Source organism: Rhinolophus sinicus, linkage group LG07 (assembly GCF_036562045.2).
Source record: "Rhinolophus sinicus isolate RSC01 linkage group LG07, ASM3656204v1, whole genome shotgun sequence".
Lineage (NCBI taxonomy): Eukaryota > Metazoa > Chordata > Mammalia > Chiroptera > Rhinolophidae > Rhinolophus > Rhinolophus sinicus.
This window is the reverse complement of record NC_133757.1, coordinates 66,704,950-66,730,548: the sequence shown is the minus strand read 5'-3', so window position 1 is coordinate 66,730,548 and position 25,599 is coordinate 66,704,950. Positions and strand designations below refer to the sequence as shown.

The window sequence follows — 25,599 nt, the reverse complement described above, 5'->3', positions numbered from 1 at the left end:
AGGAGGGGTGAGCAGTGGCAAGCCTGCCATCCGTGGGCAGGCCCCACCTGGGTATAGGGCGTGTTCAGAGCAGCAGTCAGGACCTGTGTGCCATGGCCTACTTGATCAGCGCACCCAGCCAGGGGGCAGGCCCTGCCCAGGGCCCTCCAAAAGTACCCAAAGGGTCTGGAAGGCCCTCCCCTGGAGGGGAGAGGACAGGGCTGCAAGGGAGTGAGGTGGAAGCCTCAGGATAGTGGCTGCCACATGCAGGGGAACTTCCCAGGCCACAGACAGGGTGAGGCGACACGGTAGGGGAACTGGCTCTCACCATTGAAGGCCTTCACCTCCTCCCAGGCTGGTCTTCCATCCTGGGCCACCTCAGTCCTCCCCACCCGAGCCCCTCCCATTAACACAGGACTGCGGTGATCCTGGGGACCCAGGCACCACACAGAGAAACCTGCTGCTCAGTTGGACACATGCCTGCTGGAGGCAGTGGTCCGGCTGGCAGGCTTTACCTGACACACCAGGGTACCCAGAGAGGGAGACCCCACAGTGCTATGTTGAGAGAGATGTCAGGGGTCCAACATGAGTGAACCCCAGCCCCACCCTGGGCAGGTTCCCTGCAGCACTGACCAATTCGATGTGAGTCAGCTGCTGGGCCAGCACCAGGGGGTCACAGCACATGCCCAGGATATCCTTCTGAGTGGCTGGCGGCTTGGCCTTAAGGATGGGCCCTTTGTCCACAGCTGGTGTGCGGAACTTCTCCCGAAGTTCCTGAAGCTGGCCCCGGGCAGCCAGGGATAGCAGCAGGCCCTGCATCATTTGGCCGATGGCCTTCTTCACTGTGCCACTCTCCTGTGGGGGTCAGGGAGTGATGAAGGTGCCGGCATGGGCTGGCCGCAAGTCTCCAGGGACATGTGTGGCTTTGAGGCCACACGCCCTACCCAAACCTGCCGTAAGTACTTGGGCCTGGTAGAGTGGGATATGTGTGGGCTCCGAAAAGTGCAACTTGATTGCAGGCAGAGGTGGACAGCTGAGCTGCTTCTCAGGGCCGTCCCACAGCAAGAGGGGCCCATAACAGGGAGCAGCCATCCAGGGCTTCCTCCATGGCCAGGAGCCTTCATTCCCTGATGCAGGCAGCACTGGCCCCTCCTATAGCTCTCCCTGGCTTTCTGAGCCCTCTGGGCAGACAGGCGCTGCTGAGCACATGGCGCATTCCCACCGCCGAGGCACAGCCAGGCTCCCGGCAACTGAAAGCCAAGAGCAGGCTGGGAGCCAGGAAAGGCAGACGGGCTCTGACCTCTCTCAGTAGGCCCCACTCCACCCACTCAACGCCCAGGAGAGGCTTGAGCCTGGCTCATTCCACTCTCAGGGTAAGGTCTGGTCCACTGCTCAAGGTCACCCACATGCAGAGGCTGCCAAGGGTGTGCCTGGCCTTTTGCTGGCCAAGGCAGGGGACAGCGCCAAATGGAGCCACCCAGCAGTGTCCATGGGGGAGTGATAGGGAAAGGGACCACATACAGATCTGTCCCAAGGAGCTCCACAAGAGTTGAGGGAGGACCTCACCTCGTCACACTGTGTGACCCGGTGGGTGATCGCCTTGAGTTCAGCCATGGCCTTCTCGTCCTGGAAGTCGTAGGGGAAGGCCTCTGTCCACTCCTTCAGCAGCTGCACAATCTTAGCTGAGAAGGACTTCAGCTTGGCCTGGGGCAGCGGGGCACAGAGTCAGTCCTGACCCACCAGAGTGAGCAATAAGCTGACAAGTGCTACACCAGCTCCTACGCCCTGCTCCTGTGCTAGATAGAGCAGGGCTGCAGGGCAGGGCAACCCCCAGGCTGTCCACTTCTTTTCTGTCATACCTGCTTTGTTTCATGTTCCCATGTAGCCCTGAGAAAGAAGATACCTAGCAAGAAGGACTCTGGTGACTAATTGGGCTCAAATTTTTTCAAAAACAGTCTAGCAGCCTTTTCTAAATAGGGACCTCTCGTGAAAGTCACGCTTCAGGGAGAAGCCCACACTGAATTGCCTGCCTGTACTGTGTTCCTGCTGGCTGAGCCAGCCCTTATAAAGGAGCTTCTGGAATAGTATTTCAACCAATAGAACTGACATGTTGCTCCTCCAATCAGAGCTGTGCAGCTGTATTTTTCCCTCCCTGATCTCCATTAATATCTTCACCAACCAGAGCAGCTCCATTCTGACCAATCAGGACAGTGCTTTTTGGACCAATCAAACTTTGAGATTTTGGAGTCCTCATTTGCATGAGGACAGACCAGTCAGGGACCAGGGGCAGGACTTCTCTCTACATAAGTGCTCTTGCTTGTGAGGAGCACACTGTCCCTTTTCACTGAAGACTAGAGAGTGGGTTTCCCCCACTGGAGTTGAAACACCTAAGATGTCTGTCAGGTGCATGCAGAGAAGGTGGAGCACAGCAGAGCTGCCTGGCCCCAGGTCTGCCTCACAGCCTGCGGTTTCATAATTGAGCTGTAACACTATTGAGCTGTTCTCACAACCAAGCTGTATCACAACTGAGCTGTTTGCACTAAGTAAAGTCTCCTTCTTCAGCGCACCCCAAATTGGGGATTTCTGTTGGTGTTGAATTAGGTGCCAGCAACTATCGGTTGACACCCTTAAGTCAGCTCTCTTTTTCACTTATGCAAATTCATTTTCAAAACACTTGCCCCACCATTATGATGGCACAGAAAACTGGTTTCATTTTCTATAGTTAGAAGTTACCCATAAAAAAGAACACAGTGAAAACCAAGCAAAGTCATTAATGAGAAACAAGAGGCTCCTGCCAGCCCCCTCTGTTAAAGCAGGCTGGCAAGTGCTGGGGAGGGGCATCAACCCTGGAGCCAGCGGCCGGAGCGGCCTCCTCCCCACTTTGTGCCATTAAAGGTGGGCCTGCGGCCCCTGCTGTGGCTGCAGGCCCAGGAGTGAGAGGACTGAGTGCTGGAAACCCAGCCAAAGCACCCCCAAATGCCCACCCAAGCCCCTCCCTCACCCTACTCCCACCCCTCTTCACCCTGCCTGCTCACCTGCCCACGTCTGCACAACCTGGACCATCCACACACTGGGTGGCCATGACTGCCAGGCTCCCGGAGGACCTCACTCTCAGCCCTGCATCTTCCTGAGCCCCTTCCCCTGCCTCCAACCCACCTGACTGGCTGCCCACGCCCCAGTCAGTCCCTTAGTGATAGTCTCCCGTGCCTGGCGGAATCTCCCAATTGGCATTGCCTCACACAGCCCTGCTCCTGGCATCCCAGGAGGGTCTAGTGACAGTGCCCTCAGATGCCCACTGCACCCACACTCAGCAGGAGCCAGAGCTCTGTGTCCCCTCCTCAGAGGCCCTGCTGTGCACGTAACCATGGACACAGGCTGGCAGGCTCACCCTAGGCTCCTCTCAGGCCACTACTGTTCCTATGCTGACCCTCAGCCTCCCCACTCATCCCACTCATGCTTCTTTCCACCTGTCCCTCAGGAGTTTTTCCTGACCTTCCGGCTATGGTCATTGCCTATCCCTGTCCTTGCCCCGTGGCACCCCAGGACGAGCCCTCTGGAGAGAAGACCCTGAGGAGGTGTGGACATTCACAGGCCTATGCTGCAAACCTCAGAGCCCGGCCTCAGGGGAGGAAGGTCATCAGAAACAGGGACAGGCCGTGCTAGGTGGTCAACTCTCTAACAGCATGTCCACCACCCCTTCTGTCCCAGGCCCTAGGCTTCTACAAGCTCACCCCCAAGACCCTGCCTCAGGGCCTCAGAGTCGAGCTATGGTTTCCTGACCATCCTGACTGCCCAAAACCTGACACAACCGAAAGACAGCAGTGCAAACAGCCCTGTTTGATCAGTGAAAACTGAGCAAGCACCAGCCTGAGGGGCTGCCACCTGACCCCTTAGAGTAGGCAGTGACTCAGGTCCCACTGGTTTCTTTTTTACCAGCTACCTCCAGGCCTCCATTTCAGGGGTCCTGGCACTGATCAGGAAGGCTGGCACAGCTGTCCACTAGGGCCTTTCCTTGGGAGGGGGTGCAAGTGCCCACCAACAACAGTTACTTCTGGCATCCTGGGAGGGGAGCCAGCCCCCAGGTGTGCCACGAGGGCAGAGACGAGTTGACCTGCCCCCATCAGGAAGGGCCCAGGCCACGCTCAGCCAGACCATGTGCTGCCAGCTTATTCTGAGCATGCTTCTCTCTGAGCAAGAGTGGGACGGATGGCCAGGGGCACCAGACAGGTGCCAAGTGGTCAGCTTGCTTTTACCTTCTCGGACCCGGCCTCCAGCTGCTGCCTCTGCTCCAGGCAGATATGCCCCACACGGGCCAGCAGGTCATGTGGGGGCATGAAGACCCGGGAGCTCAACAGAAACGTAAAGATGAAGGTCCTCTGAAGACAAGAAGGGGAGAGAAGAAAAGGGGGAGAAGGTGAAGGGTGGGTCAGGCCTGGCGTGCCCCCAGGTGTGCCCACAGCCTGCTGCTACATTTGGCCTGGACACCTCCCAAACCCAGCGTCACCGAGCATTGGCCATGCTTTCTGCATGGTTCACATCACCTTGAATTCCCTCCCTCTCTCTCTCTCTCACAGCCACCTGGATCCTGCCCACCTTGTAAGACACAAATCAACTCCATTTCACAGCGGCTTACAGAGGCCTCCCCGATGATCTCAGCTCCCAGCAGTCTTGCTCTGCGGGGCTTCTCCCCACTCCTTCCCTCCCCTGTGATGGGCACTAACCAAGCCTTGGATATTGGCAGGATTCTCCAGGCCTGTGTGTGAGCCTGGTACCCAGCCCACAAGGCCCTCTGGGCCTGGCACCAAGCCTGCTTCTTCTCCAGAGCCTCACTGGCCTGGACCGAGGACCCTGGGCAGCGGGGCAGGGCCTTGTCCAGAGGGCCGGACCCTGTCCAGAGGGCCAGGGCCGGGCCCTGTCCAGAGGGCCGGGCCTTTTCCAGAGGGCTGGGCCATGTCCAGAGTGCAGGGCCGAGCCTCCTTGGCCCCACTACCAATATCAGGGACTGTTGCCCGCCCATGTGCAGTCACTATCCAGCTGTGTGCTTTGTCCCCACCTGCCACACAGGGTGCCTATCCCCCATCCATGTGCCCTCATCACTGGCTGTGCAGTGTAGGCTCAGAGGGCTCCTCATGATCTGGGCTGAGGGGTGGCAGCGAGCAGCCCCAGCCAGGTCCTGAGAGGACTTATTGGGATGAAGGAAGGACAGAGGAAGAGCCGCCAGAGCCCCAGGAGGGAGGGAGGACCGTGACATGGTGGGGGGCCAGGAACCCCCAGAAGCTGAGTCGACTCCAGCATCATCAGATAAAAGCTGCAGGGTAGAGGGGAGCAATTCCTCCCCCACTGTCCCTGGCCGTGTGTGACTTGGTGCCAGGGACCCGGGCTCTGCCCTGGGGGTGGGTGGGTACTGGAAGGGCCAGTACAGCTTGGCTCTCAGAAGGGAGCAGGCAGGCCCAGTGCCACTGCTGCTATTGAAGGCAGAAGGAGAGCCACACACGACAAGGGAGCATTGTTTATTCCAAGAATGTGCCTACCTCATCTTAAGGTGAAGAGGGAGGATGTGGATTGTAGGTCACGCTGGCCCTGCCCATACAGGCATGTGCCCAGGATCCATGTGGCCGTGGGCATGGTCCCTCCTTACCCTAGACTATGGGTGGTTCATGACAAAGCAAATGCCCCAACTCAGGGACAGGACATGTGCAGGGTGGGCCCTCATCTGGACTCTTCAGACTCGTCTGCCTTCCCCAGGACCCCACCCAGAACTCAGGCCCCTGCTCCAGCCCCTCATGTGTCGCCTTCTTGTGCCCTCAGAGCCATCTTTCACCTGCCTGGAGATCGCTGGGGAGTCACTTTCCCTGCTGCCCCTGCCCCTCCCCCCGCTGCCCCGCCAGCTCTGTCTGGGCCTCCCTCCCCGTCCCAGCAGCAGCCACCATGAAGCCCAGGCCACCCCCTCTAGTCACACCCCTGTCCAGGCCCAGGCACTCACATCAGGGTAATAGTCCAGTGTGGGGACCAGGTGCTCCATCAAGGCCTCCAGGGACCCAGAGATGAGGCGTCCGTCTTGGAAGATGAGGTCCCCAGAGCCGTCGGCCCCGCCTCCTCGCTCCCCCATGCCGGGCTGCACCTCTGCACTACAGCTGGGCCTGAGTATGCTCGAGAATAAGACAGATGTCTGGGGCATAGTTTCCTGTGAGAGAAGAATGAGGCTATGAGGCTTCAAAGACGCCTCCGCCAGGCCCTCCTCCTGGCCCTCAGGTGAGTGCCCCGTAGGGCCAGGTGCTGTGTCACTGGACAACAGCTCAGGTGAGTAAGCAGGCTCCTGGGAGGGCCTGCAGCCACCGGTGTCTGACCAATGTTTCCTCAGCACCTGCTCTGTACATACCATGCCTCATCACAGGTGCCAGCACTCACAGAGCCCTGCTTCCTGGGGTTATATCCCACTGGGAGAAAAGAAAGTATGGAGAAAAATAACACTGGAAGGAGAAGTTGAGCATATACGGGGCAGGGGGGTGATGTCAAAGCAGCCTTGGGTCGGTGGCATTGGGACAAACTGACGGCATCAGCTGTGCAGCTCCCTGAGATCAGAAAGGAATGTTCTGGGCATATGGAATAGCAGGTGCCAAGGTCCTGAGGCCAGTGCATGTGGAGGGGATGAGCAGGCTGACTGGAATGAGGAGTAACAGGCCGGACTGAGCACACCTCAGGGGCCGGGTGCAGCGTGCTGTGCCTCTGAGTGAGACAACAGCTGTGGGGGCTCCGAGCAGCACAGGGGTAACCTGATTCGGGGCAAAAGCGCACTTTGGCTACTGGGTGGAGATCCAGCAAGGGAGTGATCTGAAATCCCTGCTAGTGGGTCAGTGGCTTTGCCATAACCCAGGGACAGATTGCTGGTGTCAGGTGGGAGCAGAAGAGGGGGGCAAGGTCGACAGTAGACCCTGTGAAAAATGGTCTCTGGCCTGAGTGACTGGCTGGCATGGGGAAAGCATGAGATGGAATCTGAGGAAAGATGTGGAACTTGCTTTAAGACATGCTGAGTTTGAGATGCTTGTTAGTCATGAATGTTGGCAGCAATCTGGGGGCTCGATGTTCCCATGCTGGGCTGCCCACCATGGGCTGCTGGTGTAATGGGAACAGAGAATCCCCACCTCCGCTGAAGCAGAACCTGCTGGAAGCGCTCATGCAGCTTGGAAGAGTCTGCAGCCCTCTGGGCCTCAGTTTCCTCATTGCCTGAGGCTAACAGGTATACCTGGGAGGGGCTGTGCAGGGATTTCCCAGCCTGAGGCCTTGGAAGCTAGTACTCCCTCCTGCTGGCTGCGCTTGGCTGCCCCACTGCTCAGCTAGTCCCGCCTATGGAGGGCAGGTGGCTGAGGTTGGAGTGGAAGAGCTGGGCCTTCCTACTGTGGTGGGGCTGTGGCCAGGCTGCGTCCTCTCCAGTCACTGGCAAGCCGGTGCCACTGCCCACTACCTGCCTCCCCAGGCAGCGACATGACCTCCCTCACAGGGCAGGGCTGCCTCATCAGGCCTAGGGGGATGGAAAGCGCACAAACCCTCCTCAAGCCCGGTGGCCTTCAGTGCTGACCTTGCCATTGATGCCACTGCCCTCAGATGCAGCCTGCTCTCTGACCCACCCGGTGCAAGACTCTGAGCCATTCTAGCCTCAGTTTCCCCAGTGTGCAGAGCAAACTGTAGCATGATTATTTTACTGTCATTAGAAGACCCCGGGTTGCACCCTCCAAGGGGTCTTCTAATGGGAGACGAGCAAAGCCGACTCCCACCCCCAGCACATCAACTGAGTCTCCTGGTCAAACACCTACAGGCCACCTTAGAATCCTCTGGAAATCCTTTGCAAGGAGGGCAAGAGCTAAAGGCGAGTCCCCAAGACAAGGCAGGATTGGAATGTCCATGGTCCACGCTCAGTGCTGCCTCCCTCAGGATGGGGGCCCCAACTCACAGAACACACCCATCAGAACATGTTAGAATGCACATTCTCGGGCCCCGTCATGTCAGGAACTCAGAGTTAGCCCTCAGTCGGAGCTCTAACAAGCCTCCACTTAGGCAGAGAACCACTGAAAACCCTGCATTTTTTAGATAGTGAAACAAGCTCACGGGGAAGGAACTCAACTAAGGAAATCCTAGGGTTTCCAAGTCTAACCCAACTGTCACCACCTCCAGGAAGCCTCCCTGGGTTAATCCCTAGATTGCTGACCCATGAGGCCAGAAATGGCTGATCATTCAGCTTCACACCTCCTGCCCAATCAGAGCCTCGTCCATGTTGCAGTAACCATTTGTGGGATAAAATAAGGAAGGTGGACTACCCAGGCACCTCGGCACCCACAGCTGCTCTGCTGTGCCACCACTGGCTCCCGAGGGGACCTGAGCTCCAGTGCGTCACCTGAGGCCCGTGGGCAGTGGGGCACCTTTCTCAAGATCATATAGTTCTGTGTTCAAAAGGTGACCCTGGGTGGCATCCTTACTCAGCGGACCCTAGACCCCAAGTTTCTTCATCAGAATGGCATTTTCTCAGCCACATGCCTCTCCCACTGCGGAGGCTGCTCTCATCAGCAGGTGCTGGGCGGGGGCACTTTAACACCCCACTCACTCACACAGCCCCTGCAAGATCACCCACAGGGCAAGGCCACCCTGGATCCAGTCTTCAGGGAGACCTGCCCCAGTCCCAGGGAGGCCAGGAGCCAGTGGGGAGCCAGCCTGGGGACTCAGCCCCTGTCTGCTGGCCCTGAGGGACGGTCGAGCCTACCAGGAGGCCAAGGTGCTGAGTTCCATGCCAGGCAGCGGGCCACAGCTGCACAAAAGCCCTGCCTGGCACAGCCGGAGGCCCATCTCTTCAGCGTGGGGTAGCAACCCCTCCCACAGCAGCTGGGCCGAGGACCCCACAATCAGACTCCCCAACTGCACAAAATTCCATATTTGTCATTTTTAAATGCTATCCATGTAAGTGTACATGACGTGTACATAATGCACAGAAAACATCTGGCCACCATGGCTACACTAACTACAGAGTTTACTGCAAGGGAGGGAGGTGGGAAGAGACGTTCACTTTCAGAACTATAAACATTTGTAAACTATTTGGTAACTTTTCTAACCAGCACATCTGTTTTGTCACTTTTTAAATAACTTATTTTTTAGTGTAAAGAGACTGAGTTTTGAAATCAGCACTTTTCCATCTTTTTTTTTTGAGGGCACAGCTCAAAGTGGCCCAGGTGGGGATTAAACCGGCAACCTTGTTGTTAGTAACAACGCACTCTAACCAACTCAGCTAACCAGCAGCCCTGAAATCAGCACTTTTATAAAGGCATGTTAAAGAGGTTAGAGCCCCAGGGTTGGGCCTGCAGATAGAATGGCCACTACCCAACAGGATACCTGTAAGGGTGGGCTTCCAGGCCAAGGCCGGAGCCCCGTGGGGATGGGCAGAGCCCACAGGTGCCACACACACAGAGTGTGCATACATGTACAGCATATACACATACATAGTGTGCACACACACAGCATATACACACAGCATGCACACAACAGCCCGTGTACACACAGCGCACACACACACAGCACACACACACAGCATGTGCACACACCTGCAGCATGTGTGCAGTGCACACAACACACACCTTCTAGGGAACACACTGCACCAAAGCATTGAGAGAATGGAAGAAGACTGGACTGAGGGCTCCAGAGAAGTGGGAAGCACAGTGGGGTCAGCCAGGGTCTGAGAGACTTCTGAGCCTTTCCAGAGAGTAGGGGAGAGATCTTAGGCAGCCCCAAGGCCATGAGAGATCCTGAGAGAGATGGGAAAAGTGTTTCAGGAACTTTTTGCAGATTATGAATGCAATTCCCTTTTGCAGGCTCTTCAAGAGACTTCAGCTAGAGATTTGAAGGCCACTCCCTGTTAGTGCTTTCGAATGTAGCCCCTGCAAACCAGGGCTGTGAGGGGTCCATAACCCTCCACTAGACAGCAAAACAGAGAGGAGAGAATCAAAGCCGGACACATTCCCTGGGAGGGCAGCCCCGCACACACACAGATGGACACCTTTTGTGACCTGGGGCACCATCCTTCCACTCACAAACTCAGGTTGCACCTGAGAGGGCCTTCAGAGACCCTGCACCCCACTGCATCATCCCAGGAGGCCCCTGGTCCCAGGAAGCTGCAGCTGTGACAGAGCCCCAGATCCCTCTGGTCCCGGGCCATCAGCCTGACTACAACAGTTAAAGGCCACTGCGAGCACCCGAAGGCACCCATCACTATATCCTCAAGTCTCTGCAGGCGCACCTGCACTTGACCTTTCCTGAGTGCTTCTCCTACTTCCTGCACCGAGGGGCCCAACAAGGCCTGGGGGAAGCCTGACACTGCCCAGTGGTCTCATAAAAGACTGAAGCTGTCACAGCTGAAGTTGTCACAGACAGTACTTGAGTAAGAAATACAAATGATGACAACTCTAGGAAACACCCAATTACTGCAGAATCAGTGTGCAGAGTCGGCATGTTCACAGCTGCCCGGGCAGCCTGGCACCCTCCCTGGGGGTCCCCATGCCTAGGCTCTGCTCTCACAGCTCTCATCTCCTGCCTGCCAGTGCTTAAGGGTGAGGGTCCCCGCCTGGGAGCGGGACCTGTGGGCATCCAGCTTGCTGCCTCATCCCATGGGCAGGATGGGGGGTGGGGCAGGAAGGGATTCAGTGAGCCACATGGGACCAGGGCCTCATCCTTCAGGAGCCACGTGGGAGGGGCCACTGCCTGCCCCACTGGTGGGCTCTCTGAGGTCTCTGATGCCCAGCTACCTGCTCCCAACACCAGCTCTGCCCTCCAGGGCAATTCTGAGGGAGGGGAGGCAGGGCTCAGTGATCAGCTCCTCGGGGTGTCTGCACATTTCTCAGCACGGAGGGACTAAAGGAGGAGACCTGGAAGGTGACACCAGTGCTAACTGGCCAGCCTCAAACACAGCCAACTCTTTCCCAGCTGACAGTGCGGACACCAGCCAACCCCGGAAGGAGACAGTGTCCTGTTTAGCTGGACAGGAACAGTGTCAGGCCTCCATTTAACTGTGACGAGGAGGAGATGTCTGGGGCAGGTTCCCACAGCACAGTCAGAATTTTAGGGTTCCTTCCAGATCCTGGAGTCTGCAATTCTGGAAATTTCTGAGAACCGTGAAAGCAGGGACAAGCTTTCTTTTGACTAACCTTGTTATACGTTAAATGTTTACCATCAGGAGTTGGAGCCCAGAATGTGCTGGGCATTACAAAGCTCATCTCACTCGATGCAATCCCCAACCCAGGGGGCAGTGCAGAGATGCCCATTTCTCAGATGAGGACTGGCATAGGTTGCTCAGGCAGCAGTGGTGACAGGTCTGCCCAGGCCTGCCTGCTGCACAGACAGCCCTGTGCCTTCTCAGGACTGTCATTTCTCCTTTTAATTGTCCCTGGCCAGCCATGATCCACATCAAATGAAGTCAGAGGCCGTCGCCCTGCACACCTGGAAAAACCCATGTTCCCGGGCATCCGCATGATTCCAGGGATGGAGGGACTCCCAGAGCTCATCCATGGACAGGAAGTTAAGAATCCCAGCTCCCTGGAAAACTGGGACAAAAATGGCCCTCAAGACCTATCCTGCCTGAGTCCCCAGGAATCTGCCCTGAGGGGCACCTGCCCCTGCCAGGCTTTGCACAGGGCGCTTCTTTCTGAGACAGCACACAAGCAGGCTTCTATTTTCTAACCTACTCAACAAAAACGGAGACTATTTTTAGCTCAGCAAGCTGCAGGGCATCACAATTAGAAACTAAAATTCCACATCTTGCCCGTCTCCCTTCTGTTGGCTGGGAGAGAGAGAGTGCTCCTCGAGGGAGCGGGGTGCCAGCCCTGTTCCCCCACCCTGGTGGGCCACTTAACCAAGAGGGCAGTCTTTTGCAGAGATTTCAGAATGGGTGCAGGTTTCATCCCAGTTCCAGAAAAATCCAGCCTTAATGGGGAGCAGGGCAGGAGCCCCATCATAACTCAGGCTACAACTGGGGAGAGAACCATGCTGGCCAGTTAGACGAGGCCAGTGACATGTGAGCCAGCAATGCCAGGGACCCTGGGGCAGCCAAGGCGGGGCTGCATGCCCATCTGCAAAATGGACCTCATTAGCCTTCTAAAGGCTGACTGTCTGGTTCTCTTAAGTCGGGTGCACTGGGTAGGGCAGGAGGTGGGGTGCTCCACAGAGCCCCATGCCTTGCTCATTCATTCATTCATTCATTCATTCATTCATTCATTCATTCATTCATTCACCAGCATTAACAAGAACCTGCCTAGACACTAGAGATCCAACAGTGAAGGGCTCTGTCCTGCTCAGCCCCCACAGGAGCAGGCTGTGGCTGGCATGCACAACGACCACAAAGATAAGGCCCTAATATTATGGGTTAGAAGGGCATCAATGCTCTGGAAGGGGAAGAAGAGGTGGGAAGATTGGACTGCCCAGGAGCTGAGATCTGAGCACACTTGAAGGAGACTTCTGGAAGATGAAGGGCCCTGTGAGCAGACGGAAGGCTGGTGCCAAGGCCCTCAGGCCCCAAGACCTGAGGACTTCCCTCCCATCTGCTCTCTAGAAAGAGCCTCCCTTGGGCACTTCCTACTTGCTCACTCACTCCAAAGCAAGTAGTTCCTAATTATCTGCTAAACAAGGACCGGTGCCAGGCAGCCTCTAAGCTACCTTAGCCCCTGGAGTCAGGTCACATGGAGACCCTCCCCTACACACCCATGGCTCCAGCAGGCACCTTTCCTGGCCTCCTCAAGCATAGCCCAGCCCAGGCCTGCAGGAGTCTCCAGGTGGGCTCCTTGGCCAGGACTTGTGGGATGAAGCACCCCCTCGCAGGAGGCTCTCAGGATTTGACAGGTGGCCCCCTTGGAGGGCAACCTAGTGAGAGGAATTAGTGCAAGGGGCCTCACTTTATGTAGTAGGAAACTCTAAGCAGGAAGTTGCAAGTCAAATCCATGTGTAAATAAAATGCTTGTTTAATGCATGGCCCCCACCCCCACAACATCTTCATGATTCCTTGAGCAAATGCAAAGCCTTTTGGTAAACTTTAGGGGATCCTCTGCATCAGTGAGGATTTTGGCCTGGCCTGTGGACTGTCTTTAGTGACACCACCTGGAGGTGGGGGGCTACCCTGCCAGGCGGAGGCCATCAGTATGCTGAAGGTGTCCTCCACACTCTAGAACCTGTGACTCTAAATTATAATTAAGAATCTGCCCTCTATGGGAGGGGAGGAGTAGATAGCGGAGTGTTCCGCAGGTGAGCCACCTCACCTACTGGCTCTGCCACCCATTGCCGGTGGCAATGGTGAGGGTTCCGGGAAGCCTGCTGGTTTGGATAGAGGCTCAGGGACCCATGGGGGACAGATGGCAGTGCATTGTGCCTGTATTTTCTGTGCCATGAGACACCGGCCTCCTCCTTTCTGCTGCACGTGGCAAAAATCAGGTCTCACCCCTACAGGGCAGGGCAGGTAGCAGAGGCAGCAGTATCTCCTTAGTCCTCCAATCACCCCACTTAATCTTCCCTCCTCCGATCCTGCTGCTCCCCAACTGGATTTAGACCAGAAAATGCAGCAAATACCCGCGAGCCTGCAGTGGAAGATCACTTCACCATGGCCTCTGGGGTCCCACCTGCATTGCAGGGTGCTGGGGGCAGAGGAGAGGCAGAGGTGCACCCCATGTCCAGCTCTTCCACTGCAGGGAGGGAAGGGTCCACCCCAACAAGGGAAGGGAATAAGCAGGAAGTTCCCTGCTGGGGCCTTTCCTTCCCTTCCCCAAACCCCAGCTCTCAGATCTTCCTAATTCTGAGCTGAAACTTGTCTTTCTAAAGCTCCAGAGAGCCCTGGTCCTACCTGCTGGGGCCACACGCCACAGATCCTCGGGGTCTGGCTGCAAGCATGGTGGACTGGGTGAAGGCCTGGCCAGATCATAAGCTGGACAGGTCACAAGTGGCAGTGAGCAAGGCATGAGGGAGACCACCATGCTCAGGACCTGCTCAGGACCTGTAGGTTCGGTGGCACAGAACCACAGGGCACTTGTGGGCCCTGTCCTCAAGGTCACCCTCTGCCTTCCTAGACACATTATGGGGGCTGCTGCTGCCTCTCTCCCTGATCCCACCTCTGGGACCCCTCTCACCTCCCCACACCCAGCATGGCCAATGTGCCCCTCCACAGACAGGGAGAAAAGGAGAGAAGCTGCCTCCTGCTTCCAGGCAGGCAGATCCAGGCTGCACCGCCCTTCCTGGCATATGGGGCCCAGAGCTGGCTTGGCCCCTACCCAGGGTGCAGAGTGGCAGGGGTGATACACCTCTGTGGCTAGGCCTCTTTAGTCCTCACCCTCCTCCCTCTGCACCCCTGTGGACTTTCCAGCAGTAAAGTCCTTAGGAGAATAAGGCTGGCCCCATCCCTGCAGATCCCTCTCTGAATCCTCCCAGCTCAGTGGGCGCGAGGGGCCAGAGGGCAAGGGGTGATGTTTCCACGTAAACCAGCTTCAAGAAATCACATTCACAGATGCCATGAGGGAAGACCACTGTGCACTCTCTGGGCTGAAGGCTGGACTCCAGCCAGAGGCCGCTGCCATGGGAACAGAGCTACGCAGCTAGGGCACCTTCCGACTAAGGCCCAGCCCAGGGAGCGATCTGATAATTACAGCTTTGTTACAGATGCATAATTCACATTTTCCTTTTGAATTCCTTCCTATTTCCAAATACTATTTGCATTGACTGAAGGAATTTTGCCACCTCCTCTTCACACTCCTAAATACAGATTCTGCCCAGTCCAGGGTTTCTCCTCTTCTTTTTCCTCCTTCTTTTCTCCCTTTCTGTCCAGTCAGCTTCTTCTGTGGCTGCTCATGGGACAAAATGTAATTGTCCACCAATAACCATCCCATTATTGAGACTAGAGAGGCCCAAGGACAAGCAGGTCAGATTTCAGAGGATCCTTGCCCTTTCCACAGGGCAGGATGGCTTCCCTCTCCCATACCTCTGTCCTCCTTCTCTTTTGGGCCAAATCCAAGAGTTTCCACACATGGCGGCCACTTGGACTCCTTCCTGGAGGCTGAGCTGGGTGCAAGCTTGGACAAGAGATTGTGCTCAGAGATAAACCTAGAAGCCAGTCCTGTCACTTCTACGACTCCCCTCAAGGTGCCTCAGAGGTGGGGGTGGGAGGCTGGTTGCAGATGTCCATCTCAAGTGAAATCATGCTTTGGGATCCCCTTGTGTATGGGGCATCTACCTAAGACTACAGCTAAGCAGAGTCTGGCATGTTCGCCAGCCTGTAAGGGAGGAGGCCCCTAGGTTCCAGTAGAGTGTGTGAGGAGTGGCAGGGCATGGCTGTGAGTGACTGGGACAATGGGGGGACTGTCAGGCTGAGGGTCCTCGAGAGGCTGGGAGGCTGGGCCCCTACAGATGGACTGGTGGGGTGGGGGACAGGCCATGGCTCAGGTCTTTCCAGGAGTGTGTGGCAGCCTCCACCCTGCCAAGGCTGCCTGGGGGGTGCTGGAGTATGGAAAAAAAGAACATACAGTTCTTTTATTTTTAAATGGCACCTAATTAGGCTAAGCAATAATTTTCCTTTGTGTTTAAAAACAAATAAAAATCGAGTGACGTCATAGGAATGGCGGCAGCGGGGCGCACTTTTTGAGTTCTCCGTCAGATCTTATCAGAAACGGGAAGCTTATAACCCATCAAAGGACTCTGCTCATCACGCAGAACAGCGAAGAGACTCGCGCAGGGATTTCTTGCAGGTGGGGAAAAATTGGGCGAGCAGGGGAAGAAGGAAGGGAGCGGAGCGGAGACACACCGCACCTGCGGCGGCGGTGGGGACGCGGGTTGGAATCGCGGTCCACACCTGTGGCAGTAGAAATTCGGCCCCCACCCTTGGGTTGTGGAAATCTGCTCCGCGCCTGTGCCTGTGAAATTCCAGCCCACACCCACGGCTACAGATACGCAGGATATCCCAGGACGGAGGAGAGCCCGGAAGCCAGGAGGTGGGCGCTTTGCCCTGCGTCCGGCGGCGGACCTCTCCGCTGCAGGGGCAGCATTCTAGCATTTGAGGCAATAACTCCAGCTATCTCCAATAAGTCCTAGGCCGGACAAAGGACAAACTCCATACCTGGGCCCCTCCCCCCGCTCTTCCGACCCTACCCCCGCCTTTCTAGAGACTTGATCTAGCCCCTGCACTAAGGAGCAGCGGCAGATTACAGAGGCGCCTTGGAGCCCGGGCTCCGGGAAGACAGGCAGGCGGCTCTGGCCCAGGGAGGAGGCTAGGAGCTGGAATCTTCCGTCCCCAGCCACCACCTTTTCTGGCCTGCGGGAAGAGTGTTAAGACAGCGGGGCTGGGAAAGAGAAGACCCCTCCTTCCACCCCCAGCCCCCACCCTTTCTAGCCAGCCTAGAGCGGGGCAACCACATCCCCAGCTGCAGAGACGCAGGGGTTCCCAGGACAAAAGAGAGAACACAAAAGCCAGGTGGCGGACTCTACTTTGCTCCCACAGCAGACCTCTCCCCCCCCAGAGGCAGGATATCTAGCATTTGAGGCAATTAACTCCATACCTGGGCCCCTCCCCCCGCTCTTCCAATCCTACCCCCACCCTTCCAGAGACTTGAACTGGCTCCTGATCTGAAGAGCAGTGTCAGATTACAGAGGAGCCTTGGGGTTTGGGCTATGGGAAGACTGGCCGGCGGCTCTGGCCCAGGGAAGAGGTTGAGAAGAGTGTGGTTTGCCCTGGCCTAGGAGACAGGAGACTCATTCATCCCCAGATACCACCATTTCTGGCCTGCCTAGGGCGGGGCAATTACATCGGCGGAGGCACTCCCAGGAATCAGCAGTAAGTGGCAGATGCAGCTCTCAGCTTTCAGCAGCTGAGGAATCCCCTGCCTGCCACACACACACACAGGGAAGAGGTGCCCTAAGACTCAGGAGAACTGGACACAGGGCTGGTCGTGCTATTCTCGGTGTGCATATGTGCCGGCAAGGGCAGAAACTGCACTGGCTTTGTAAAACCTACTGTCCAGACCCCTCAGCCCCACGCATCTAAAGCTGCAGCCCCAGCGTCACTCTGGGCACCAGGTGACAGGCTCTACCTGCACAATACGCAGGGGACTCTGTGCTACAGCAGAGAACAACCTGGAGATTACTTGGTGGGCTTAAGCCACAAGTGGCGCTGTTTTGTTTTTTTTTTGTTCTGTTTTGATTTGTCTTTATATTTTTGACATCTTTGCCTGTGTTGAGTGGGGACTCTGTGCTACAGCAGAGAACAACCTGGAAATTACGTGGTGGGCTTAAGCCACAACTGGCGCTGGGTTTTTTTTGTTCTGTTTTGATTTGTCTTTATATTTTTTTGACATCTTTGCCTGTGTCGAGTGGGGGTTGTCCATTGCTTTTTTACATGTGAATGTATTTGACTTTTTCCTTGTTGTTGTTGTTGTGCTTGGTGATTTGCTTTGTTCTGAAATTGCCCTACCAGTGCCCAGCTTAAGAGGCACAAGATTCAACATACCCAGCGGCCAACTCCAGACCAAGCCAGAGTACTACCGGGTTTGACCTACAAGTGACACACCCAGAGGGGATTCTTTACAGGCACATGGAGGCCAAAGGGCAAACCACATCTAAGCAGTCAACCCTCATGCAGCAGAATACCCTGCGTGGGCAAAGCCAAGTCTCACAACTAGTCAGCCTAGGAGTTAACTCCACCTACTCACAAGCGAAAAGCAATTAAGGATCTTCTTTAACAGGACAATATACACAACACAAGAGTCACTTTTAGAGCACACGCAGGGGAGAAGAACGAAGTAGTGCAAGTCAAATATAAAGGACATTTATTATATACTAATCCAGCAAGAACCAAGAACTCCAGGGCATCTACCTAATACATCGAAGCAAACACAGAGAGTCAGCCAGAATGAGGAAACAAAGAAACATATCCCAAATAAAAGAACAGAAGAAACCTTCAGAAATGGAACTAAATGAAGCAGAGGTAACCAAACTGTCAGAGACAGAGTTCAGAATACTGATGATAAGAATGTTTAAGGAACTTAGAGAGGACATCAAGAAGGATGTAGAAATCATAACGAACAACCAGTTAGAACTAAAGAACACAGTTACCGAAATAAAGAACTCACTTGAAGGAATTAACAGCAGGTTAGATGAAGCAGAGGATCGAATCAGCGACTTAGAAGACAAGTTAGCAGAGATCACCCAAACAGAACAACAGAAAGAAAAAAGAATAAAAAACAATGAAGATGGTTTAAGAGACCTATGGGATAACATCAAGTGCAACAACATGCGCATCATAGGAATACCAGAAGGTGAAGAGAAGAAACAAGGGATTGAGAACATATTTGAAGTAATAATGTCTGAAAATTTCCCTAACCTGATGAAGGAAACCAACATACAAGTCCAGGAAGTGCAGAGAGTTCCAACCAGGATAAACCCAAACAGGTCCACTCCAAGACACATTATAGTTAAAATGGCAAAGATTAAAGACAAAGAGAATCCTAAAAGCAGCAAGAGAAAGACAGAGGGTTACATACAAGGGAACTCCCATAAGACTATCAAATGACTTTTCTGCAGAAACATTGAAGGCCAGGAGGGAGTGGCAGGAGATACTCAAAGTGATGGAAAACAAAGGCCTACAACCTAGGTTGCTTTATCCAGCAAGGCTATCATTTAAAATTGACGGGGAGATAAAGAGCTTCCCAGAAAAGAATAAGCTAAAGGAATTCATTACCACCAGGCCAGCATTGCAAGAAATACTAAAAGGAATTCTGTAAATAGAAGAAAGATGAAAACAATCTAACTACAAATTAAAAATGGCAATAACTATGTACTTATCAATAATCACTTTAAATGTAAATGGTTTAAATGCTCCAATCAAGAGACATAGGGTGGCTGAATGGATAAGAAAGCAAGACCCTTGTATATGCTGTATACAAGAGACTCACCTCAGATCAAAAGACACACACAGGCTAAAAGTGAAGGGTTGGAGTAAGATATTCCATGCAAATGGAAATGAGAAAAAAGCTGGAGTTGCAATACTTATCTCTGACAAAATAGACTTTAAAATGAAGAAAATATTAAAAGACAAAGATGGACACTATATAATAATAAAGGGATCAATTCGACAAGAGGACATAACCCTAGTAAACATCTATGCACCCAACATAGGAGCACCTAAATATATAAAACAGATATTGACTGACATAAAGACGGAGATCAACAGTAACACTATCATAGTAGGGGACTTCAACACACCTCTGACAACAAGGGACAGGTCTTCCAGACAGAAAATCAATACGGAAACAACAGCCTTAAATGACATATTGGACCACTTGGATTTAACCGATATTTTCAGAGCATTCCACCCCAATGCTGCAGAATACACGTTCTTCTCAAGCGCACATGGAACATTCTGCAAGATAGACCATATGTTAGGCCACAAAGCAAGTCTGGATAAATTTAAGAAAATTGAAATCTTACCAATTGTCTTCTCTGACCACAGTGCTATGAAATTAGAAATGAACTACAGGAAAAAGACTGGAAGACACACAAATTCATGGAGGCTGAATAATATGTTACTAAATAATGAATGGGTCAAGCAGGAGATCAAGGAAGAAATCAAAAGATGTCTCGAGACAAACGAAAATGAAAATATAATGACCCCTAAACTATTGTCCGTGTCTATGAGTTTCTGTTTCTCATTTGTTTGTCTTGTTCTTTTGTTGTTTTTGGTTTATATACCACATATCAGTGAAATCACATGGTTCTCTGCTTTTTCTGTCTGACTTGTTTCGCTCAGCATTACTCTCTCAAGATCCATCCATGTTGTCACAAATGTTCCTATATCATCTTTTCTCACTGCCGAATAGTATTCCATTGTGTATATGTACCACAACTTCTTTATCCATTCATCTATCGAAGGACATTTTGGTTGTTTCCATGTCTTGGCCACCGTAAACAAAGCTGCAATGAACATTGGCGCACACGTGTCTTTATCTCTAAATGTTTTCAGATTTTTAGTGGTTGCCAGAGGGTAAGGAGGGTGGGGGGGGGAGGTGAGGGTAAGGGGGATCGAATATATGGTGATGGAAGAACTGACTCTGGGTGATGAACACACAATGGGATTTATAGACGATGTAATACAGAATTGTACACCTGAAATCTATGTAATTTTACTAACAATTGTCACCCCAATAAATTTAATTAAAAAAAAATAAATAAAAAATAAATAAATAAATAAATAAATAAATATAATGACCCAAAATCTATGGGATGCCGCGAAAGCAGTCCTAAGAGGGAAGTTCATAGCACTGCAGGCCTACCTAAAGAAACAAGAAACATCACTAATCAACAGTTTATCTTCACACTTAAGGGATCTGGAAAAAGAACAACAAAATAAGCCCAAAGGGAGTACAAGGAAGGAGATAATAAAGATCAGAGCGGAAATAAATGAAATAGAAACCAGAAAAACAATACAAAAGATCAATGAATCCAAGAGTTGGTTCTTAGAGAAGATAAACAAAATTGACAAACCTTTAGCCAGACTCATTAAAAAAAAGAGAGAGAGGACCCAAATTAATAAAATCAGTAATGAAAGAGGAGAAGTGACAACAGACACAGAGATACAAAAAATCTTAAGAAATTACTATGAGCAACTGTATGCCAACAAATTTGACAACCTGGAAGAAATGGACAATTTCCTAGATGCATACAACCTTCCAAGGCTAACTCAAGAGGAGACAGAAAACCTGAATAGACTGATTACCACCAAGGAAATTGAATCAGTAATCAACAATCTCCCAACAAACAAAAGCCCTGGACCAGATGGCTTTACAGGTGAATTTTACAGAACGTTCAAAAAAGAATTGTCACCTATTCTCCTCAAACTCTTCCAAAAAATCCAGAGGGAGGGAAGACTCCCAAACACTTTTTACGAAGCCACTATCACCCTGATCCCAAAATCAGACAAAGACACCACAAAAAAAGAAAACTACAGGCCGATATCGCTAATGAACATAGATGCAAAAATCCTCAACAAAATACTAGCAAACAGAATTCAGCAATATATTAAAAAGATTATACACCATGATCAAGTGGGATTCATCCCTGGTATGCAAGGGTGGTTCAACATCCGCAAATCAATTAATGTGATACACCACATTAACAAAATGAAAAATAAAAATCATATGATCATATCAATTGACGCAGAAAAAGCATTTGATAAAATTCAGCAGCCATTCATGATAAAAACCCTTAAGAAAGTGGGAATAGAGGGATCATATCTCAACATAATAAAGGCCATATATGATAGACCCACAGCTAACATCATACTCAATGGGGAAAAACTAAAACCATTCCCCTTAAAATCAGGAACAAGGCAAGGCTGCCCACTTTCTCCACTTCTATTCAACATAGTGCTGGAAGTTCTAGCCACAGCAATCAGACAAGAAAAAGAAATAAAAGGCATCCAAATCGGTAAGGAGGAAGTAAAACTGTCATTATATGCAGATGATATGATACTATATTTAGAGAACCCTAAAGACTCCACCAAGAAACTATTAGAGCTGATAGATGAATTTAGTAAAGTAGCAGGATACAAAATTAATATTCAGAAATCAGTTGCATTTGTATATACCAATAATAAAACATCAGAAGGAGAAATTAAAAAAGCAATTCCATTTACAATTGCTCCAAAGACTATAAAATACCTGGGAATAAATTTAACCAAAGAAGTAAAAGATCTGTACTCAGAAAATTATAAGACACTGAAGAAAGAAATGAAAGAAGATACAAATAGATGGAAACACATACCATGTTCATGGATAGGAAGAATTAATATAGTTAAAATGTCCATACTGCCTAAGGCAATATACATATTCAATGCAATTCCTATCAAACTACCAACGACATTTTTCACAGAAATAGAACATATAATCCTAAAATTTATATGGGATAACAAAAGACCCCGGATATCTTCAACAATCTTGAGAAATAAGAACAAAGTGGGAGGTATAACAATACCTGACTTCAAATTATACTACAAGGCTACAGTAATCAAAACAGCATGGTACTGGCATAAAAACAGACCCATAGATCAATGGAACAGAATAGAGAGTCCAGAAATAAATCCATGCCTATATGGCCATTTAATCTATGACAATGGAAGCAAGAATGTACGGTGGGGTAAAGACAGTCTATTCAATAAATGGTGCTGGGAAACTTGGACAGACACATGCAAAAAGATGAAGCTGGATCACCTCCTTACACCACATACAAAAATAAATTCAAAATGGCTTAAAGATTTAAATGTAAGATCTGAAACCATAAAATTCCTAGAAGAAAATATAGGAAGAAACTTCACAGACATTACCCGGAGTAAGATTTTTACTGATATATCCCCACGCCGCAGGGAAGTAAGAGAAAAAATAAACATGTGGGATTACATCAAACTAAAAAGCTTTTTCACAGCAAAGGAAACCATCAATAAAACAAAAAGGGATCCTACTGATTGGGAAAAGATATTTGCCAATGATATATCTGATAAGGGGTTAATATCACAAATTTATAAAAAACTCACTCAACTCAACTCCAAAAAAACAAACAACCCAATTAAAAAATGGGCAGAGGACATGAAGAGACATTTTTCTAAAAAGGACACACAGATGGCAAACAGACATATGAAGAAATGTTCAACCTCACTAACCATCAGAGAAATGCAAATAAAAACCACAATGAGATACCACCTCACCCCAGTCAGGATGGCTATCATCAATAAATCAACAAACAACAAGTGCTGGCGTGGATGTGGAGAAAAGGGAACGCTTGTGCACTGTTGGTGGGAATGCAGATTGGTGCAGCCACTATGGAAAACAGTTTGGAGGTATCTCAAAAATCTGAAAATGGAACTACCTTATGATCCAGCAATCCCACTCCTAGGTATCTATCCGGAGAAATCCAAAACTCCAATTCAAAAATCTTTATGCACTCCTATGTTTATTGCAGCACTATACACAATAGCCAAGACCTGGAAACAACCGAAATGCCCATCAGTAGATGACTGGATTAAGAAACTGTGGTACATTTATACAATGGAGTATTACGCAGCCATAAAGAAGAAAGAAATCTTACCATTTGCAACAACATGGATGGACCTAGAGAACATTATGTTAAGTGAAATAAGTCAGAAAGAGAAAGACAAATACCATATGATCTCACTTATATGCGGAATCTAAAGAAAAGAATAAGTGAATGAACTAATCAGAGACAGTTTTGGAAACATGGAGGAAAAACAGAGGGTTGCTAGAGGGGCGGGGGAGTGGGGATAAGGGGAAGGTGAGAGGTTTTGAAAAATAGTCGGTAACCGCAAGATGGTCATGGGGGTTTGAAAATTAATTTGGGGAACGTACAGAGGGATAGTGGATGGGGGGAGGGGGTTTCACACAGTGTGAGGGATATAAATGATAAACGTCTAAGTTTTGCTTTGTCTTGTGCACCTGAAACTAATTAAAAAACAAATAAATAAATTTGGAAAAAAAAAACAAATAAAAATCAATTTCCTTTGCTTGAATTGTCATCCTCCTGGCAGACACCCAGAGAGGTGCCCCTGGAACCCCACTGTGCCAACCAAGGGGTAAAGGAATGAAGCACCCAGCTGCCTACTGGGTCCAGAGGGCCATGGTCTTGTCCAGTGGCCACAGCCTCTTACAAACAGGACCAGGACACATCTTGACATCCAACAAAAACATCTCCCACCCTTGTACCTCTCCCTGTACACAAGCAGCTTTCCTGCCACATGCCCTGCGTCCCCTGTCCCTGGGGGCCAGGTTCTGGCTACCTCCCAGGAGTACCAGTTGCACAGCCTCTGCCCCTCCCCAGGGAATTGTAGTTCCCCACACATCACAGCACACGTGACTGGCACAGCAGTCACAGTCCCATTTTCCAGATGAAAGAACAAAAGCCCAAAGGCTTAAGTTATCAGCCCTCGTCTTACAGCTCCAAAGCGGGGAAGCTGGGTTTGAACCCTGGTCAGTGTGACCACCATGATCTGACACGAACCCAGGACCATGTGCACAGGCCCAAGGGGGTGTGGGCTGGGCAGGGAAGGGATGAAGGCCCATGGGAGCTGGCCAGAGCCCCTGCGAGATGGGCGGGCCTGGCAGAGAAGAAGCCACATTCTTGGAGTGTGCAGTGTGTGCCAGTGATTTCAGCACTGCTGGTGGTCAGGCTAGGGTCGGGGGCCAGCCATGTATGTGCCCCTGAGGGCAGCCAGATTTGAACCTCCCTGAACCAGCCCAGCAGCCTCACTGCCAATGACTGGCATTCACAGAAGACTTCCCACCTACTGGCCATCCTACACAACCCCACAGCAACCACCAAAGCATTCTTGTCCACTTTCCAGATAAGGTGCAGCCCAGGAGGCTAAAGACAGCCTGAGGCTACACGGCTGGTCAGGCACAGCACAGCCTGGGAAGCAGCCAAGGTCTCCTGCCTGCAGGCTGGTTCTTTCTGCCAAGGGTTAAGTGAAAGGGAAATTCTAAGAACAGGCTGCCTGTTGTGCCCAGTACCCTCACACAATGCAGAGAGCTCTTCTGCATGGGCCAGAGAGACAGGCAGAAGGATAACTACAACTTTCCACACTTCCTGACAAGTGGTGGATACCCAAGGAGACAAGTGGTGGGAAGGAATGGGAATACTGCGAAACACAGAGACAAATGCATGAAATACCACGCCCTAAACACAGCATGTCATAATCTTCTATCAGAGTATTCAACCACACTGTTCATACATCACAGTGCCAGTGAAACCCCGACAGAGTCCCCAGACAGAAATGTACAGGTGACAGAACGATGTAGATACACAGCTGAACATTAGTAACAAATGATGAACCAAAAAAATTCACTCATGTGCTAAAAACTTCCCTAAATCATGTCTGTGTTAAAAGCAATCAAAACTCCAATTACAGACACATCAGAAAACTAACCCTTATAAGAAGACACTTTCTTAAATTTGATATGGCCAAAGTTGTTCTCAGAGAAAAATTCATAGAATTCAATATATTTTAAATAGACAACAAAACAAATGAACTAAGCTCTTGATTCAAAAGCTAAAAAGAGCTTCTAAACAAAACAAACATACAGCAAACAGGAGGAAACAATTACTAAAAGATAAATTAGTGGATTTAATGAAAGAGAGTAGAACTTGCTGATTAAATTCAAGAGCTGATTGGTTTTTTTTGAAACTACAAATTAAAAAGATAAACCTCTGGCAATTCTAATCAACAAAAGGATGGAAGAAAGCAAGGAGGCTAGCAGGGAGAGAAGGAAGGAGGGAGGGAGACAAGAAATGCAAAAATACAGCTATTAGGAATGAAAAGAGAATGTACCACAGATATGGAAAAGAAACTTAAAAGGACAGACTACTGTGTTTCTCCGAAAATAAGACCTAGCCAGACAATTAGTTCTAATGCGTCTTTTGGAGCAAATATTAATATAAGACCTGGTCTTACATTATATCATACAAGACCCAGTATTATATATTATATTATATTATATTATATTATATTATATTATACTATACTATATTATACCCGATATTGTATTGTATTATATTACATTATAT

At 50.9% G+C, this 25,599-nt stretch overlaps 1 protein-coding gene across 7 annotated transcripts in view; it reads right to left on the bottom strand.

Moving 5' to 3' along the window:
• The window catches only part of RASGEF1A (RasGEF domain family member 1A), a 116,232-nt gene that overhangs the window by 5,739 nt on the left and 84,894 nt on the right, over positions 1–25,599 (bottom strand). For 4 of the 7 annotated variants that reach the window (XM_074337315.1, XM_074337316.1, XM_074337317.1 and 1 more), the window contains 4 exons: positions 5,963–6,163; positions 4,233–4,355; positions 1,546–1,683; positions 613–834 (listed from right to left, as the gene is read on the bottom strand). In XM_074337315.1, coding sequence (XP_074193416.1) covers positions 613–834; positions 1,546–1,683; positions 4,233–4,355; positions 5,963–6,163 — 684 coding nt within the window. Of the gene's footprint in view, positions 1–612; positions 835–1,545; positions 1,684–4,232; positions 4,356–5,962; positions 6,164–22,890; positions 23,006–25,599 lie in introns of all 7 variants that reach the window. The other 3 variants (XM_074337320.1, XM_074337318.1, XM_074337319.1) reach the window with 1 other exon arrangement.